We start from the raw sequence: 18,891 nt of genomic DNA, 5'->3' as shown, positions 1-18,891 counted from the left end.
GCTGTTCCCCCAACCATAGAGCAGGGACTTATCAGAGCAAAGGTCTGGCAGTGCCACCTCTGTCCATTAGGGATATACAGTGAGACCTCGGCTTACGAACACCTTACCTTACGAACTTTTCGGTTTACAAATGTCAAATTTATGAAAATTAAACCTTGGAATACGCACTACTTTTCGCGATACGCACCCACCACGGCTTGCGGAGTGATCTTCGGATCTGGCGGAGTGATCCTCGGATCTTCGGCGGAAGCACACTACTGAACAGCGCTCAGGCCGGCGCATCTTTCCACACCCCCTCTCTCTGAATTCACACGTCGATCGCCTCCGAGGAGCTTTTTGCAGATAATTTTACTATTATGGGACCGAAAAAAACCCCACCACAGGCTCATGTTCAGCCGAAGAAGACAGAAAACAAAATCAAGGAGAAGAAGGAGATAATTGAGAAACACGAACAAGGTGTGCGTTTGTGGCTTCACATGTGCACACCACGGCTGCATGTGAATCTCAGCCTGACACATCTCTCACGCTGTGTGTCACTTCCCTGAGAGTAACTTTCTATGACCATTCTACAAATAAAGAGCCCGGTACCGTCCACCATTGCTACCATCCTTTGCCTAAAAGCTTTACACAAAGGCGCTATTTGGTCGATTCTTTCACGTGACTAATGACACCGAAATTGTCACGTGCGAGTTGACAGCTGGGGCGGGGCCGCCGCTCGCGACCTCCGCCAGCCGAAGAAGACCCTTCAATTTCATTTCATTTCAACGAGTCGCTGTCACCTCACCAGTGACATGATTATGACGCATCGCGCCTCGCTGTGTCTTGTGCTAGCAAGTCCAAGAGTTTGCTTTGCCCGAGGTGATTGTTAGCCGCAATCGCGTAAGTTTGTTGCTTTCCAGTTTCCAATCGCGAGTGTGCCATTTTATTTTGGCTAGCTTGACAGGCTGGACGGATCGCCCCGCCCGCCTTCTTTTGTCGCGTTTTTTTCCGCGTCCGTGGAATCATAGGACTCCTTTTGTTGTAATAAAATCTCTGCCAGCACCTACGGGACTCGAAGTGGATGCAGATGACATCGAGGAGCTTGTTGCTGACCATAATGAGGTCCTCAACACAGAGAATTTGATTTGCCTTCAAGAGGACAAACAGAAGCAGGCCATTCAGTAGTTGATGTGCAGGCTTTTATTTAACAGTTCCATCCAGAAAATGCTATGAGAATCATCAACATGATGAATGATAATGTGATGCCTCAGTTTCGTAAGATCTTACGAGTCAGAAAGTAACAGGTGTCAATTAAGAGCCATCAACAACCATCACAAATGTAAATAAAGTGACTCCATTATACAGTGCAGTGTATTTCTTTCATTCAAATACAATAGCACATTTACTATACATATAATGAGGTATGTTGTGTGTAGTTTTAAGCCTTATTTAGTTGAAAATTATATTTTATGAAGACCTGGGAACGGATTATTCTCATTTTAATGGTTTCCTATGGGAAACATTTTTTGAGATACACACTTTTCGCCTTACACACTCTGTCTGGGAACCAATTAAGTTTGTAAGCCAAGGTCTCACTGTATATATATATATATATATATATATATATATATATATATATATATATATATATATATATATATATATATATATATATATATATATATATATATATATATATATATATATTTAGGGCCAGAGTTACCAGCACAACTTTAATTCATTGATGAAGCTCTTCGGATGAGGAGCAAAATGTCCGACACTTCCAAAGAACGACAGATGACGGCTGAAAAACCTTTTCATCGATGGACCACTCCTGTACGAGTGAGAGCCTTCATATCATATTCACACATTTTACCCTTGGGGACAGTTTGACCACAGGGATATTTGGTGTCAGAAAATGACATATATTAATTTGTTGACTCAATGTTTGTGTCAGGCACGTTGATTATTAGCATTACGTGCAATATGTGCTCATTGAGGAAAAAAATATCATTGTGATGAATTTTATGCTTAATTTGTTGTCGCCATCAAATCAAGAAAAACAATGATACGTGGATCAAAAACTAATAGGCAAATCATTATGTTTGTAACGATAAACATTAAATGGGGTCAAATTGACCCCAAGGATAATGGTAGGGTTAAGCTCCCCACTTGGCAACGCTCATTATATCGCATCTCTTTCCCTGCTGCGCCAATTTGTTTCCATGGATGCTTTTATCATTTCACCACTGACCCCTACGGCAATAAACCAAGACTATCTTTCCAACTTTTTCTCTGCACCCGAGAGAGGGTCCCACTCACGACCTTGCCTGGTAGCAGCTTTAGAAAGATAAATCAACCCAGATGGAAATAATGGCCTGAATGTATACCTGTGCTCTGGTCACCATTAGGTCAACGGAACAAACTGCATCCTTTACCCAGCCGTTTAGCGTACCTTTCAAAAAAGCACAACAGTGTGCTGCTGATAAGTAGCTTCATAACCTCAGAATACTCTCTTCAATTCATTTTTATTGGACACAGTAGAGTTTATTTGAAAGGAACCTGAAAAAAAGAGACGATGGCTGTGTCACGTTGAACGCAGTGTTTCCATGATCTGGACAAATCATGACAGTGTGGGTGAGCTCAATGGTTCATGATCATTTGAATCAGGAGGAGATGGAAAACATGCTTGAGAGCAGCCCTTGAGGATGGGAGTTTGAGACCCCTGCTCTATTGGGACTCTACTGTTTACTGCTGAGCGTGGCTGAAAGTTAATTGGCTCCTTGAGCTGCTGTACATTTTGCTGCCTGTACGATTGCCTCCCTTCATTGCCCCGTCGTGTTTAGTCAAAGTGTATTAATGCACTGTGTGGCCCATTGATTCCGAATTCATCACAATGTCTGCATAGGGGATAAATATCGCTTGGCGGAGTCATCTTCCGGCTTATTGTAATCAACATTGATATTGATCGCCTGTCTGTGATCCCTTTGCCGAAATGTGTTTTAAATGCACTTTAAATAATAAGGGCGCGTTTTTGGAAGATAAAAAAAAAGCTACATAATTGTGGGCCTCCTAACGGGGAGCGGTGGACAAGAGAGCTGCAAGTGGTGAAATATACCTTTCGTTGGAGCATGGGTGGTCCCTGTCAGTGTGTCTGTCTCAGCAAGGTTGGGCAGATGATGGATGAGGGTTCATCTCGCGGCGGGCCAGCTGCCGATCGATTTTATCCTCGCTTTTGTCTGGGGAATAGTCAGTGCGATCTCGCTTGCCACGTCAAGCATCTCAACACAATATGGCTTGACATGTGTGCGCACACGTCTTTTCCCCGTCAGTGATGAGTCTCGTGCGCCAATCGAGGTGTAGCTGGCTTTGTTTACTCTCTGAAGAGCATGGCTGTCTCCCACCGCGCCCCTCATGGAGGTGTTTTTATTGATCCACCTGCAAAGTAACGTCACTTGTTTAACATCTTGGCTCAAACACTTCAATTGGTCCCGTTGGCCTAGCCTGGTTGCACTCCTTGATTTCTTCAGCCAGGAACACATGGGTCAGGCATGCATAGATTTACCTCTTTGCTATTGTATGTTACGTTTGGTCGTGCCACAAAAGGCTCTTCGAGCCTGCATCCCTGCTTCTGTCCATCTAATAGTTGGTTTCTGGCCTAAACAAGCTTTGCACACTACATCTTCAATATGAAGCTATTTAAAAGACACTGAGTGTGCGTGCTTAGTCATTGTGAAAACAACTGAATGGAGTATTTTCAATGTCTCACCTTTTCAATCGATTAAAACTAAACATGCACATAGAGGGCAGGTGTGTTGAGATGACTTCACAGGTAAGACAATGCAGGTGCTTTCAGTTTAATTGCATTGGTTCATGAGTGTATCCATAATATCATTGAGTTTGGCTTCTTCTTTTCCCTCAGGGAATGATGTACCTGGAAGAAAGGCGACTGGTCCACAGAGACTTGGCTGCCCGCAATGTCCTAGTGAAGTCACCCAACCATATCAAGATCACCGACTTTGGCCTAGCACGGTTGCTGGATGCAGACGAGAAGGAATACAACGCAGACGAGGGCAAGGTCAGCGTAAGTCTGATGTGATTCCCCTTATCCACACACTTTGGCACACAGCACATAGCAAAATGTTTTACAAAAGTGGACCATGTATCACTGACTGTAATAAAGGCTTGTGTGCAAACTCCCTTTTATAATAGTGGCTACATGGACCGAGCTACTGGTCATTCTGCCTTTGTGCTCCCAACATATTGAGCCACACAGTGGTGATGTTAAAAGAAATGATAAAATGTGCACGACTTCAGATCAGATTTTGACGCAAAGGTGTCAATATATGCAGGCTCCATTGCGATTGTGTGTAAGCAAATTTCATCTGAATTCAGATTGTCCATTTAAATTGTAAATTGTCGTCAGTTCCCTCATGATCTTGTCCAATTTAACATACTTTTATTGCGTCTGGTTATGTTTGCTGGTATCAGAAAATAGATGGAAGCTGGGTCAAACATTATAAAGCACTTCTTTTGCTTTTAGGATACCAAATTGTTGACACGTTGATTGTACAAGTCATAATGAATTTTACCCCGGATGTCAGATTTTGCATTTGTTATTCAAATGAATGAATGATTGATTGTTGCCGGCATTCTGGCCTGCACAGGACACTGTAAACAGGCCGTCTGCTTTGATTGTGTGTAGCAAATCGCATATTCCATCTCATTTAGCACCTTAACTTATTCACCGCCAGACAATGTGCAATACTGTGTGCACTCCAGTGCCAGGGTTTTTGTCAGTCACTCAAATTCCACTGAATTTTAGGACTGCATAAATATTCAATACAGCGTAAGAAACCTTAGACTCTCTTCTTTCATCGGAAAAGAGTTAATTCCTCAATTATATGGAGCTGGAGTAACATGAGGTGAAAGTGGGGGCAGCTGCACAAAAGGCAAATGCTGACCCCACATGGAATTGAAAAACCATTGCCAGAGGTCTTAACAGCTCTTTATTGGCACACGCGCAAGAAAAACCAAAACCCGTACAGAATCAGGAATGGCGCTACACGCCATATTTTCAATTCCCGAATAAATTCGGGGTTGGCAGTGAATGAGTTAAAAAGCATCCGCATGATTCACAATTGCTGGTTCAGTTTGAAGCTCATCGTTCGTCCCACTTTCATGATATTGAGCAAGTTGCCACTGCCTGAAAGCACAGACAATATGTCTATAGCTCACAAACGGCTATTCAGAGGATCAGGCAACTGAGGCTAAATCAGATGGGATCACCTGGAATTCAGGCGGTAAATAATCCTGTTTCAACATAGGTGTTTTTTTTCTTCCCTATCTCACCTTCAAATTTCTGTTTGTCTCCTTAGATGCCTGTTAAATGGATGGCTCTTGAGTGCATCCACTACAGAAAGTTCACCCATCAGAGCGATGTGTGGAGTTACGGTGAGTTCAGGGGAGCTAAATGGATTATTCATTTTTATTCATCTCAACCTTCCATATGCTCACACCCGTGGGCGATATAGCCCAGAAATCACGTTTGTTCTCATTTTGTTGTTTGTATTTACACTTGCGCTGCCCTATTGGTGAGTCTCTTTTTACCCTTGCATCCATCAGGAGTGACCATCTGGGAGCTAATGACATTTGGAGGCAAACCGTATGATGGCATATCAACGAGGGAGATTCCAGACATCCTGGAGAAGGGAGAGCGGCTGCCGCAGCCTCCCATTTGCACCATCGATGTCTACATGGTCATGGTTAAATGTAAGAAAACGCCATCAGAATCAGAATCATCTTTATTGCCAAGTATGTAGAACACACAAGGAATTTGTCTCCGGTAGAACACGCTGCACTAGTATCATAATAAGAAAAACTGAGGCACTATACAGTTCAATTTGAGTTACTGTTTAGAGAGTTAATGGCTTTGGGGAAGAAGCTGTTTAAATGTCTGCTGGATTTGGTGCGCATGGATCGGTAGCGTCTGCCTGAGGGAAGTAGCTGGAAAAGGTGGTGGGCAGGGTGCAGAGGGTTCAGTAAGATTTTCCACGCCTTTATTTGGATTCCTCGAGAATCCAAACGAGAGTGGGTAGGGTGGTGGCAATGATTTTTTGAAGTCAGATTTTGTCCATTTTTATGGTGGCCGCGAACCAAACGGTGATGGAAGAACACCGGATGGATTCAATGACAGCTGTGTAGAAATGTAATGTATCATTTTAGAAAAGTGTGCAAAAATACATTATGGGTAAGGATCACTGAGTCACAGTTATAAAAATAACATGAACCTAGTCTACTTCCAGTCTCTTGGACAGTACTGGATCGGGCGTTGGTGCCCAGTCCACTCCTGGTTCATTTTTCAAGAAACTGAAATGTCAGATGATGCGATTAAAATGAACAGTTGAAACACTGCACACCATGCAAGCTAATTTCATTTTTCATTTGGACTCCAAACTCCAGTGCTTCTTTCATCCATGCATAGCTTCTTTTGGCCCAAATTCTCCCATGGTTTAATTCAGAACATGGGAGATGGTCTCCATGTCTTGAGAGGGATCTGCCAGTCCAGATTTCCAGGTGGCAGTCAGACATATACACAAGCCAGTCCAAGATTTTGGAGCTGCCAGCTATTAGCAGCTTGGCCGTCCCTCACTTCGTACAAGCCTAGTGGTCGCCTCACACAACAATGGTGGAGTGACTTTTCTCTTGGCAGCAAATACCTGACATGAACTTTTCTCTCCAGCGACTCTCTATTTTTGCACCTGAAATACCAGCAGAAAATTATATGACTCTCAGAGCATGACATCAAAACATATTCCCAAGATGCAAATGTTAATTCATTGGAAATGTCATACTATCTAATATTTATTCACCAGATGCAAAAGCAGCACTATTGGCTTCTGACAGCTCAGAAGCAACCTTGCCCCGCAGCCTTTTAGCCTTACAGCAATGCCAAAGGACTTCTACTTCCTCCCTGTCTGCTTGTGAGGAATAAAAAGTAATAATCTTAAGTATGCGTGTCTGGGCCCATTTTATTGTAAGGTCAACCAGATTCCCTTAATTTCAAATAGAACCGGATCCGCATTGGTCTGTGATCCACAGAGATTCCTGGGGCTGAATGTGTTACATCTGACCTCATTCTGATTATTACATTTGAAACAATTGTGTTCATCTGCCAACAGCACTCTGAACTTCTCTCCCCCACTCAGCATTCCCAGAGACGTAATTAAGAAGCACCCAACAAAGTCAGTAACTGTGTGTACTTGCTGTCTAATGAGAACGGACACACCAGCTGTCCTTTCACTTCACCTTTAGGGCTTTGCTTTGTATATATATATATGCCAGCTGTGGCCTCATGGAGGGAAAAGTGGGCCGAAGACAACGAAACCAGCTTCGCGCTTACCTAATTTGCCATTTGAGTTGTCCTTGAGCGAGGACCCTCAATGGGGCTCAGGCTGGCAATCTGGCATTTCTGGGAAAGACCAGATGGGCTGCCACCACCCCATTTGTGCAGCCCATTTGGCGTTGGAAAATGATCAGAATAACAGATATCATCAGCACTTTGCTCTTCATTCTGGTTCCTGTCCAGGCTGGATGATTGATGCAGACAGTCGGCCCAAATTCAAGGAGCTGGCTGCTGAGTTCTGCAGGATGGCCCGGGACCCACAACGATACCTGGTCATTCAAGTAGGTGTGCAAAAACAAAATTCACACTGAACACAGCTACATTATTATTATTATTATTATTATTATTATTATTATTATTATTATTGATAGTGCTTCTTAGTCATGTGTGGCATGTGTGTTTCTTTGAAAACTGGGACATTTTCAGGGAGATGATCGGATGAAGCTGCCCAGCCCCAACGATAGCAAGTTCTTCCAGAGCCTCCTAGATGAAGAGGATCTGGATGACCTAATGGATGCTGAGGAATACCTGGTGCCCCGTGGTTGTGATGCAGCTCATCCGTCATATCCAACAAGGCCTCGTGTTGACTCAAACAGGGTGAGTCTGCCTCTTAAAAAGATTGTTTAATGTTTATAGAATAGTCGGCATAGTCTTCCACTGCTATTTCATTGGGTTTTCATGTCAACTCCGCCACGCCTCCTCCTTTAACGTAATGCTTTGCATTCTTTCTCATCGTTGACAAAAATGCTAAGGTCAGCCTTCAATATCATTCAAGTACCATTTTTCCGCACAATTAGGCGCGCCTAAAACCATTACATTTTCTCACAAACTGACAGTGCGCCCAATAATGCGATGTACCTTAGAGTACAAAAAATACGGCAATCAGTTCTCACAAAAAAAACAAACGATATTAGCTCCTTTAAAAAAAAATCACAATCAGCATTCGCCTCAAAATCATCCGTTAAGATAACACTCAATGAAACTATTTTAATCTCACCTAAAGAGAAATACACAGGAACATCAATTAAATGTTCCCAAATGAAAACTCATTTAAACCTTAAAACATTTGACATTTACACACACAAAAAAACACAGATAACTTCAATGTCCAGTTATCTGGCGCAATAATAATCCACCTAAGTTTTAGAACAAATTGTGTTTTGATGCCTGCAAAAGAAAAAGGAAAGGATCGTAATAAATATAGTAATTAAAGCCGCACCAGCATCCCACACTGAAAGTGTACCTGTATTGGTAAAGAAAAACTGCATCCAAATGCCTTTTGGGGTACACGCCATGTATATCAGCCATACATGCCTGCAAAAAGTGGAGCCGTAACATTTCAGTGTTGAAAGCCATCTTAACTAGGCCGTCTCTCCAATTCAAAGCAGCACTTTCTTGGTCAGATTCTGATGACTGAATGAATGTCACTTGTTTCCAGAGCGCCAGCGAACAGTTGTTTATTCTCCCATACTAGTTTCTCATTTTGCTGAGCTTGTGAGTTCTGGCCGCAAAGTAAAGTAGAAATGTTCAGTTGTCAATTTGCAGTCAAAGGATTCCAATTTCAATTTAAAGTATCACTTTCTGTTTCTCAATGTAAGATTGGTAGATACAATCCACTAACAACTATGAGCCCACAAATGTGTCTGAAACAATTCTTCAATGAACAAAGCAGAGGTGGTTTAAGGAGGAGGAGAAGAATAGATAGAGCAATATAACCCTGAAATGCTCTTTCCGTTTGTTGCGTTGTTTGTAGCTGCACTTCCTTTAATTACTCGTGTAGCATGTGCAGTTGGTATGAGCGCAGTTGAGTGGGCCAGGGTTAAATAGCCTGCAGCAAGCTAACAGAGCTCCACAGGAAATTTGATGCTCCGCATGCCATGTTTTGTTTTCTTCTGGGGTTTTCGTTTCTTTTTCTGAGGTTCAGGTGTGTGAATTGTTGTGCTGCCTGGCTGCCCCTCAGTCTCTTAAGGCTGATGACAACACTCGCAGAACTTTTCGCAGAATTTTACTTTCGATTGGCAGCTGCACCGGTTAAAGGTCTCACAGAGTTTGTCTCACAGTGTTTTTTTTTTTTTTTTTTGTTGAAAACTGTACATCAAAATGTACTGTAGGTTTAACGATCTACTTAGTGTATAGAAATCTCGTTCAAGTACATTTTCATTCATTTGTCGAATGACCATGAAAATGTTCATGAGGTAAATACAGATGTAATGTAAATACATGTTATTGCATATGAATGTCTAGCTGTCTTCACCCTGTCTTTCCCAGAACAAGTTTGGCTATAGGGAAGGAGGGCCAAAACTTTCAGACAGTCTTCTGTCAGGGGCTGCGGCCAGCATGAAACAAGAAGCCACCAGAATCCAGGAGACAACCATGGAGGACCAGCGCTCCAATGGGAACGTACATAAGAATCTGAATCAAACACGGTGTGACGACAACGGGGGACAGAGGTACAGCGCTGACCCCACCATTTTCCTCGGGGAGAGGGTTTCCAGGGATGAGGATGAGGATGGATACATGACCCCCATGAAGGACAAGAACTTTTCAGGTACTGAGACAAAAAACACACAGCGAGGATGACGTTTCTTCTTGGGATAGTAAAGGTCAGATCAGCTTTGCTAAGGAAGCACTGCCCGGCTAAAAAGACAGTGAGGTGTGGAAGAAAGTGTGTGCTTCTTCAACAGGTACAATTTATTCTCGTATATACAGGAAATATATCACACACATCAAGAGAGAAACAGCACTGGCAACTGAAAAGCCAGCGCTACAGTCTAAGAATCAAAGGATGACCTGTTGAGGGATTTTAGTTTGTGGAAAAAAAAGAATATTTGGGGAATTATTTCAAGCAAAATCAAATGTATGCAACATCTCATGTGGAGATACTGCACATCAGCAAGAAGCAGGCTGAGGAAATAAGAGGTCAACACCTTTTCCTTTTTTCTTAGCAGACTACTATAAAGGTGAACCTTTGTGGTAAATTCATAAGGCCTTTTTCCACATTTTATATCCACACATGGATTATAACACTATTTGACAGTGGTGCATGTAAGCCTCTGATCATAAATCAACCCATCAACCCTGTTCTCCTGCTGATGCCTTTGATTTTTTTGAGCTTCTCTAAATATAACACGGCCTGAAGCATAATGCATCTGATGCAATGTCAAGGAGCACAAGAGTGGGCAAAATCAATAGGTTTCACACCCTGCTATAATAGCACTTGGAAGTAACGGAGAGAGGTCCTTTGTTGGTATTTCAGCCCCCGGCAGATTGAGTTTGCACTGCCAAAAAACTTCTGGCGAGTTGCCTGTCTGGTCCAGAGTGGCTACTATTATCACCATTAACATGTCCCCTTCCATCTTCTTTTCTCATTAGCAAGTGACCTAACTCTCTTTTCTTTTTATTCCTCTCTCAAGCATATTTCTGCATCGCTCTCTCTCGCTCTCTCTCTAACTCTCATACTCATTTCTTTCAGCTTCTCCATCCATTTTCCTCCCCGTTTTAATTTCTGATGATATTACTAGTTGATCTGCCTTACACTTTCAAAAACTCCTCCTTTACTTCTTTCCTTCCTTCTTCTTTTCTAATGTGTGCTACAGAATACCTGAATCCGATTGAGGAAAATCCCTTTGTGTCACGGCATAAAAATGGGGAAATCCATGCGTTGGACAACCCAGGTTACCACAGCACACCCAGCAGTCAGCCTAAAGGAGAGGACGAGTACATCAATGAGCCCCTCTACTTCAACACCTTCCATAGCACTGCGGAGACCCTGCGAAGAAACACTCTGCCCGTTCCCTCCCAAACTCCCTCTTCCTCCTCAGTCACCACCTCAGGGTCCCACATCTCGCTTAGCACCCAGACCAACCTGCCCCACTACCCTCATCCCAAAGCTCAGCCTTCACCATCTGGTATGTCCTGCCACCACGGTACACTGACCCACATCATCCACGCCCACCCCACTGTCAAACCTGCGGGACAAGCAGGCATTCCCGGTGGCGTTTCCACCAATCAGAGCCAAACAGGAACGACTGCCCTGGCTTCGTTGTGCCAGTCAGGTGTCCCAGGCACCGCCGCCCCCACAGAGCATGGCGGCCTGCCAGCCTACCAGAGTCACACAGCCTTGCAGCCTGCGAGCCTGCTGAAACATGGTGGACAGACAGCAGGTAAAGCCGCTGGGAAGAAGCTGAAAGTAACTTTTGACAATCCGGAATACTGGCAGCACAGCTTGCCCCCCAAACCATCTGACGGCACCCAAAGTGCGCCCACCGGTGCTAAGCTCTACTACAAGCAAAATGGACAAATACGGGCAGCAGTAGCTGAAAACCCAGAATACTTGTCTGAGTTTTCCTTTAAATCTGGCCCAGTTCTGCCGCCTCCTCCCTACCGGCAAAGGAATACAGTGGTCTAAATTTAGCCTCAATGTTACTGCAGCCTCGGGAAACTTCTTCAGTTCACCAAACAGAGACGCTACAAACTCCCTACGTTCCCCAAACTGTCCAAGATTGTAGCAACAATGGACCCAAACCAAGAAAACGAAGCTCTAGCATGTTTCTGTCCTGTAGATACAAACTGATTGTGGAGGAGGTACCACACAGTAGCAGGCGTTTTCTGGTCGATTTCTGCGAAACCCCAGGTGTATGAATCAAAAGCGATTCTGTTGTGTCCATTGGAAAAAATCCAGCATAATCTTTTTGATTAGTTTATCATGCAATGCATAACGATATTTACACTCATAAGTGTTTGACACCAACAAACCTCAGAAGGACTTGGCTCAAGGAAAGAGAAGGGAACAAACAAAATGGAGGAAACAAAGTCTGAAAGCTGATTGGCCATATCCTCTATTTTTTTGTGTGTAGTATTTACACTATCATGTTTCGTCAGAGAAACCCTTTGAACGACGAATCACATAGGCGAGCTAATGACATCCTTTTAAAACATCCCTTAAAAATTTGTAGGGAGACTCAAAGAAATTGCTGTGTAATTAAAATTCAATGACCAGTTTTCTAATGTGAATACTGTATAGAGAAAAGTTTTAAATTCAAAATCAAGTACCGCACTATATTTTACAATGTGTAATGACAAAACAGGCTAAAAACATGAAAGACATGCGACACTGAAATTCCCACAGTATATTTTTACCTGCAAGCATGTTTCTTAACGATTTGGGTGAGAAGTCATAAGCCATTTTTGGGCCATGAAATAATATTTGCTAACTTGTGTTGGTCTTCAGAATCAGAATCAGAAAACCTTTATTCGTCCCACAATTGGTAAATTAGCAGTCCACAGCAATTTGAATGGGGTGGGGTTTTCAAGATAGAAATTGCCTTGCTTTAATATCATTGAGCCACTTTTCTCATCTTTGCCTGACCGGAAGGCAAAACACTAATGAGAAGGGTAAATCCAATTACTGCATAAAGCAGTATCATCAGTATAATGCAGTTGACAAAAATGTCAATCTTCTAAATAGAGAAAATTCAAACTTTCAGATGTTGACATGGTTGATTAAGCGGGAAAATGAAATATTTATAAATATTTTTTTAGAATTCAAGTCTATGACCGACAAAATTCAGAACAGATTACTAGAGTGCATGACTCCACCAGTTGTGAATAAGAATATGTTCAAAACCACAAACTAAAACAAAGAAACAAGAACAAGAAAACCTGCATCTGTCTCGCAATGGAGAAATTGCCTTTGTTTCTTTCTTTCCATATGGAAAGGTTTCATGTAGAGGTGACAAGGTCAAAATGACACGTGTTCACACGGACCTGCAAAAACAGCTGAAATTGCTGTAATACGCCAATAAGTGGTACTGTTACTGTACTTTGAAAAGAAATACCTTGTGCTTCTTGACCTTCCACATGTATCCAAAACTGTCTTGATCTCATAGTTGGCCACACATTGAACACTTTCCACGCACACCTTTTTTCTGTGTTTTCGCAGTTGTTTCGCACATACATGGAAACGTGCACTGAGGACCTGGTTTCAGAATTTGCATTTTTAAATTTCAAAAACATCCTTGTCATGCAGATAAATGGCCAAAGTGTTTCCCTTTTTATCCATTTAAGTTAAAAAAAAACACACACAGTATTCTGTTATGAGCCTTTGGGCAAACCGACACTCAATGCTACTCTATCATACAGCCAATAAAAGTCATGCGGAACACATTTCAAAGGAAAGGCATCAAGCTTGCCAAGTTCTATCATTATTTTATTTTCCTTTTGGAGGAACCTACTTTGTCACTGGATCAGCTCATCATCTGGGGGTCCCGTTGTTTATTTATTTTGTGCGTGTTTTCCCAGGATTTTTTGACCACACATTTCTATTAGCGGACTATTTAAGAGTACCAGTGGATAAAGCAAACAGTTCTGTGGAGGATGCAGTCAACATCGGACTGCACCACATCCTCGACCACCTCGACAACACAGAAAGCTACGCAAGGATCCTTTTTGTGGACTACAGCTTTGCGTTCAATACCATCATCCCAGGACTCCTCATCCCCAAACTTCTCCAGCTTAGTGTGTCCCCTACAATCTGCCAGTGGATCCTCAGCTTCCTGACAGGACGGACACAACAGGACAGACTGGGAAAAATATCATCCTCAACACGAACCACGAGCACTGGAGCCCCACAGGGATGCGTCCTCTCTACTCTCTCTACACGAACGACTGCACTTCAACGCACCCAGCTGTCAAATTCATAAAGTTCGCAGACGACACCACGGTCATCGGTCGCATCAAAGATGGCGACAAGTCTGCGTACCGACAACAAGTGCAGCAGCTGGAGCTCTGGTGCAGCCGTCACAACCTGGAGCTGAACACACTCAAGACAGTAGAGATGATCGTGGACTTCAGGAAACATCCATCACCACAGCCAGCCCTCACACTATCCAACTACCTCGTGTCAACCGTTGAGACCTTCAAGTTCCTGGGAATCACAGTCTCCCAGGACATGAAGTGGGAGGTCAACACCAACTTGTCATGATGCCAAAAGAAATGTTAAATAATTTTATGTTTTCTGGATTTTGGATGGGAGAAAGGTGCGCATTTCTCCCCATCCAAAACAGTAGAGTTGGGTGACCACTAATTGACTCTGAGAAGGTGATTGCAACCACCTGGGAATGGCCAATTGCCGCTGGGACCTGATTGGCCAGAAGCTCAGAGGAAGCACCTTTAAAACCAGACTGAGCCAGTCACTTAGAGGAGGAAGAAGAGGGAGAAAGGACAGCCTGGAGACCAGTGTTACCTGTGGCCTGCTTAAAACTGACCATTGAGACTTCAAATAAAGAAAACTCACAATACCCTTCCTGGATCTGGCTGAGTGAACTTTTATCATTTTTTTCCACCTGCTTGCTGTCCCGCCGCATAACAATTGGTGGCAGTGGTGGGATAGTTTCGCCCTGCATGAAGAAGGTGGTATCGTTACGCCTTGCTTAAGTGGAAAAGATAAGAGGAAGCCGAGATGAAGAAGGTGGGACGAGGAAGGAGTCGTGCAGCACGGGCCAACCAAACTGAACTGGAGAGTTCTGAAGAGGATCAAGGAAACCAGCAGCTTGAGTTGCCTCAAGAAGATGTCGTTCTTTTTTCCATGTGGCGTCTGACAGTCACCAAGCCAAGGCTGGAACCGAGCAGAGTGAGATGGAACCAATGGTGAAGCCTAAGACTCAGTGAGTACAAGCAGAGCTCAACTTGATGAAGAATTGATGAACGAAATCAGAAATTTCATGCAATATTTAAAACATAGAGAGGGGATGTTGATTGAACAGATCAACCAATTAAGAGATCAGATGCACCACAACAAGCAAGAATGGACATTTGATAGTCAATCGAGTCAACATTCCCTCTCAACCAACCCTCTCTAAAACCACAGCCCCAAAACACTGACAGTCGTACATCCAGACCAACAAACCTTCCTCCAGCACAAGTAACCCCCATGTTTGGTTACCTACCATATGCCCAACCTCCACAGTTTCCTCGTCCAAGACAAGCTGCAATCCCCGTGGTTTCTGAACCGAGAATTCCAGAACTGAGAGAGGGTGAGGATGCAGAATGTTTTTTTGTCAGGTTTGAAAGAATAGCTAAAACCTGGGGGTGGAATTATAAAGAGTGGGCTGCTCGAGTTGTGACCTTGCTGACTGGAAAGGCACTTGAGGCATATGCTGGCATGGATGAAGAGCAGGCAGTCCTACGAAGCCATTAAAGCAGCAGTATTAATCAAATACAACGTTACTGAAGAAACCGAGGACTACTACAAAAGTTTTGTAGTACGATTGGTCCAATGGGAGAGACTGTCACAGAAAGTTATAATCGACTGAAAGGACTATACAGAAGGTGGATGCACCCTGATCACCGCAGCAAGGATCAGATTGGAGAAGTCGTCATCCTGGAGCAGTATCTGAGAGTTCTTCAACCTGAGGTCCGCATTTGGGTAAAGGAGCACAAGCCGAAGAATGGAGAAGAAGCAGCGGAGTTGGCTGAGCGATACGTAGCAGCACACCGAGAGGCATACAAGTAAAGGGGACCATCTGCAAAGCTGAAATATGTGAGCCCTCAAACCATTCAACAGGCAGACTTAGGTAAAGCTGACTATTGCTCACCAAAAGTTCCGTGTGTCCTGTACGAAAATCCAGAGCCGTAGAATTTTGTTCAGTGCCTAAAGCTGGGCAGGAAATCTTTCCAAATGGAAATTATTGTAAACATAGACATACAACGTCTGTCACAGTAAATGGGAAAGTGGTAAAAGCACTGGCTGACACAAGCAGCAATCAAACATTAGTCAGAGCGAATTTAGTTTGTAATGACATGCTCAATTATGATCAAGTTGTAAATATCACTTGTGTTCATGGTGACAGTCAGGTTTATCCCACCACCAATATGACTTTTGAGATTGATGGCCAATTTTTCATATTGGCGTATTGAAGAATTTATTTTAGGATATCGTGTTGGGGGATGATTTGCTTGCTGTCTCGCCACATAACACAAGTCTATCCTGAAAAAGGCCCAACAGAGAATGTACTTCCTGAGGCTGCTAAAAAAACATGGCCTGTCACAGGAGGTGCTGCAACATTTCTACACGGCTGTCATCAAATCCATCCTGTGTTCTTCCATCACCGTTTGGTTCGGGGCTGCCACAAAAATGGACAAAATCCGACTTCAACGGACAGTTAGGACGGCGGGAAAAAAATCATTGGCACCGCCCTACCCACTCTTGAGGACTTGCACACTACAAAATCTAAACTAGGGCGCTGACAATCCTACTGGACCCTCCGCACCCTGCCCACCACCTTTTCCAGCTACTCCCCTCAGGCAGGCGCTACCGATCCATGCGGACCAAACAGACATTTAAACAGCTTCTTCCCCCAAGCAATTACCTCTTTGAACAGTAGCCCAAATGGAACTGTATAGTGCCTCTTTGCAATTTTTTGATGATGATACTAGTGCAGTGTGTTCGACCGGAAACAAATTCCTTGTGTGTTCTACATACTTGGCAATAAAGATTTTTCTCATTCTGATGATTCTGATTCTGACCCTGATTCTAAATGTGTGCATTTCGCGCTTTGTGTGTGTATGTGTGCATGTGTTGAAATCCAAAGCACCCCATGAAGTACTTTAATCAAAGGCGAATGTGGAAAGATACTTATTCCAGAAACATCAAACTTCTTTATCTGCTCATTCACCACTTAAGAAATGAGAACGTTGGCAAAGATCAGTGGCACGATGTGGGCCAAGAGTTCATGAAGGAAATACTTTTGGGGTTTAATCAGTTTCAAGAATATTTCTGTCAAGGTTGTATGTGTGTGTGTGTTTGTTCCCAACGGCAGTCATAATCTTTCTTTGATGGTGCCATGATTATTTAATGAAGGAGTACTTTGTAATCCCGTTTGGAGCTGTAACTCATTGAAATTGAGACAGTATTTAATGTCGAGTGTTAAATATTTATAGCACGTTTGAGTTTGTTGAGACTGCGTAAAGTCACCGCAAAATGTGGGTTTCAGGGAAAGAGGAAAAGGGGACCATTTTGATTTAAAACATACACATATATAGCCATGAACGGTAGCCCCAAATAGTTGCGCAATGTTGATGTTTTGAATCAAATGTGAGACTGAGGGCACCGCTGGCCTCTTATGATTCCTCTCTGCAGTCTGGAAAACTTCTTCACCTTCAATGAAGCAATAATTTCCTCTCCTGCCCATCTCCTATTTTCAAAATTCATCGGCAGGTTAATATCTATTCTACTACACTCTCCAACACACATATTTCCCTGTTTTGTTTCCATCACGTAATCCCGTTTTGGCATTTCCTATGTTATCCGATCTCCCCCCATGGTTGCTTTTACGCTGTGTGATCACCGTCCATGTTTTCTTCAACCCAATTGAGAAAAGTCTCTGTTACATATGGTCGTGTCTTGGTTCATATTTCCTCCACCTTCCTAATTTCTTTTGTTCTACTTATTTTATACGATCTTTCCAATTTCCTTCACACCATTGATTTTTTTGTTTTATTATTTTTTTAAATCATCAGCACAAACTGAAAATTCACATTTCTTGCTACGTATACAAAACAATGTATATCTTCATTTGGGGTGTTTTTCCCCCCAAGGTATCCTGTGTTCTGCTAATTATTTCATGTTCTGTTATTGTTGTTGTTTGAACAGTAATTGCACAAATCACTGCTGTTTGAGTTCATTTCCCAGGTCAAAAATATAACTGTACATAATGTTTGGGGTATTTCAAACGCTTCAAATGTGAAGAGTATTTTTATAAAAGCACTGAAATAATGATGGACAATGGAGAATTGTAAATAGGGTGCTGTTGCTTTAGCGTTATACTCAGTTTCCTCCTGCTTATACCGAGTGTGCACACAATTTGCTTTATGTGATTTTACCTGTTCACGGGAGCGGGAGGGTATTGAACGTGTTTCTCCTTTCTTGCGAGCTGAATTTCTCCCTTCAAAATGAAATGATTGGCTGCCAGCAAACCACCAGAAACTGGCCCTCTCAGTTGTTTGTGAGCCAAGTCCCATACGATACTCGTTTGAATGACCCAGCTGTTTTCTCTCTTGCATGCTTCAAGTGGGGACAGAGTACACAGAGGCCGTCGACAATAACTTAGCTTTGTCCCTTCATCCTATCTGTGTTCTTTGCAGATCATACCCAAAGCTTTGTACCATAAATCCACTTTTCCTCATGTTTGCTACATGAATCTGTCAAAAGTATATTTTTAATTTAATATAAATAAAGAGGAATTCTGTAACCATCGCGGAGGCTTTTGTTGGTGTTTGCACTTGGCAAAGAAGAAAGACGAAGTAGACAACGTCAGTGAGGCTGCATCTTCATCAGTGATTCTTCTCGGTCGGCGATGCACTTGAATCTCCAACCCCGATGCGGCGTTTCCTCGCTTTACACGCCACCCCCGCTGACTGCAAATAGAGCAGAAAATGAACGTATGCACTTAGGAGAAGCGTTTTAATGATCAAATTGAACAGATGGTGTCTTTAATTAAGAGCATCTG

The 18,891-nt window shown here is 42.9% G+C and overlaps 1 protein-coding gene across 4 annotated transcripts in view; it reads left to right on the top strand.

Moving 5' to 3' along the window:
• LOC148903333 (receptor tyrosine-protein kinase erbB-4-like) overlaps positions 1–18,624 on the top strand; it is a 221,306-nt gene extending 202,682 nt beyond the window's left edge. For 3 of the 4 annotated variants that reach the window (XM_089000584.1, XM_089000575.1, XM_089000599.1), the window contains 7 exons: positions 3,902–4,063; positions 5,358–5,433; positions 5,605–5,751; positions 7,568–7,665; positions 7,811–7,981; positions 9,653–9,932; positions 10,981–18,624. In XM_089000584.1, coding sequence (XP_088856710.1) covers positions 3,902–4,063; positions 5,358–5,433; positions 5,605–5,751; positions 7,568–7,665; positions 7,811–7,981; positions 9,653–9,932; positions 10,981–11,792 — 1,746 coding nt within the window. In that variant the 3' untranslated portion in view covers positions 11,793–18,624. The remainder of the gene's footprint in view (positions 1–3,901; positions 4,064–5,357; positions 5,434–5,604; positions 5,752–7,567; positions 7,666–7,810; positions 7,982–9,652; positions 9,933–10,980) is intronic. The other variant, XM_089000589.1, reaches the window with a different exon arrangement.
• Positions 18,625–18,891: the final 267 nt, after the last annotated feature.

This window comes from Hippocampus bargibanti, linkage group LG01 (assembly GCF_051943395.1).
Source record: "Hippocampus bargibanti isolate YZ-2025 linkage group LG01, ASM5194339v1, whole genome shotgun sequence".
Classification (NCBI taxonomy): Eukaryota; Metazoa; Chordata; class Actinopteri; order Syngnathiformes; family Syngnathidae; genus Hippocampus; species Hippocampus bargibanti.
This window is presented reverse-complemented; position numbering and strand designations above follow the sequence as displayed.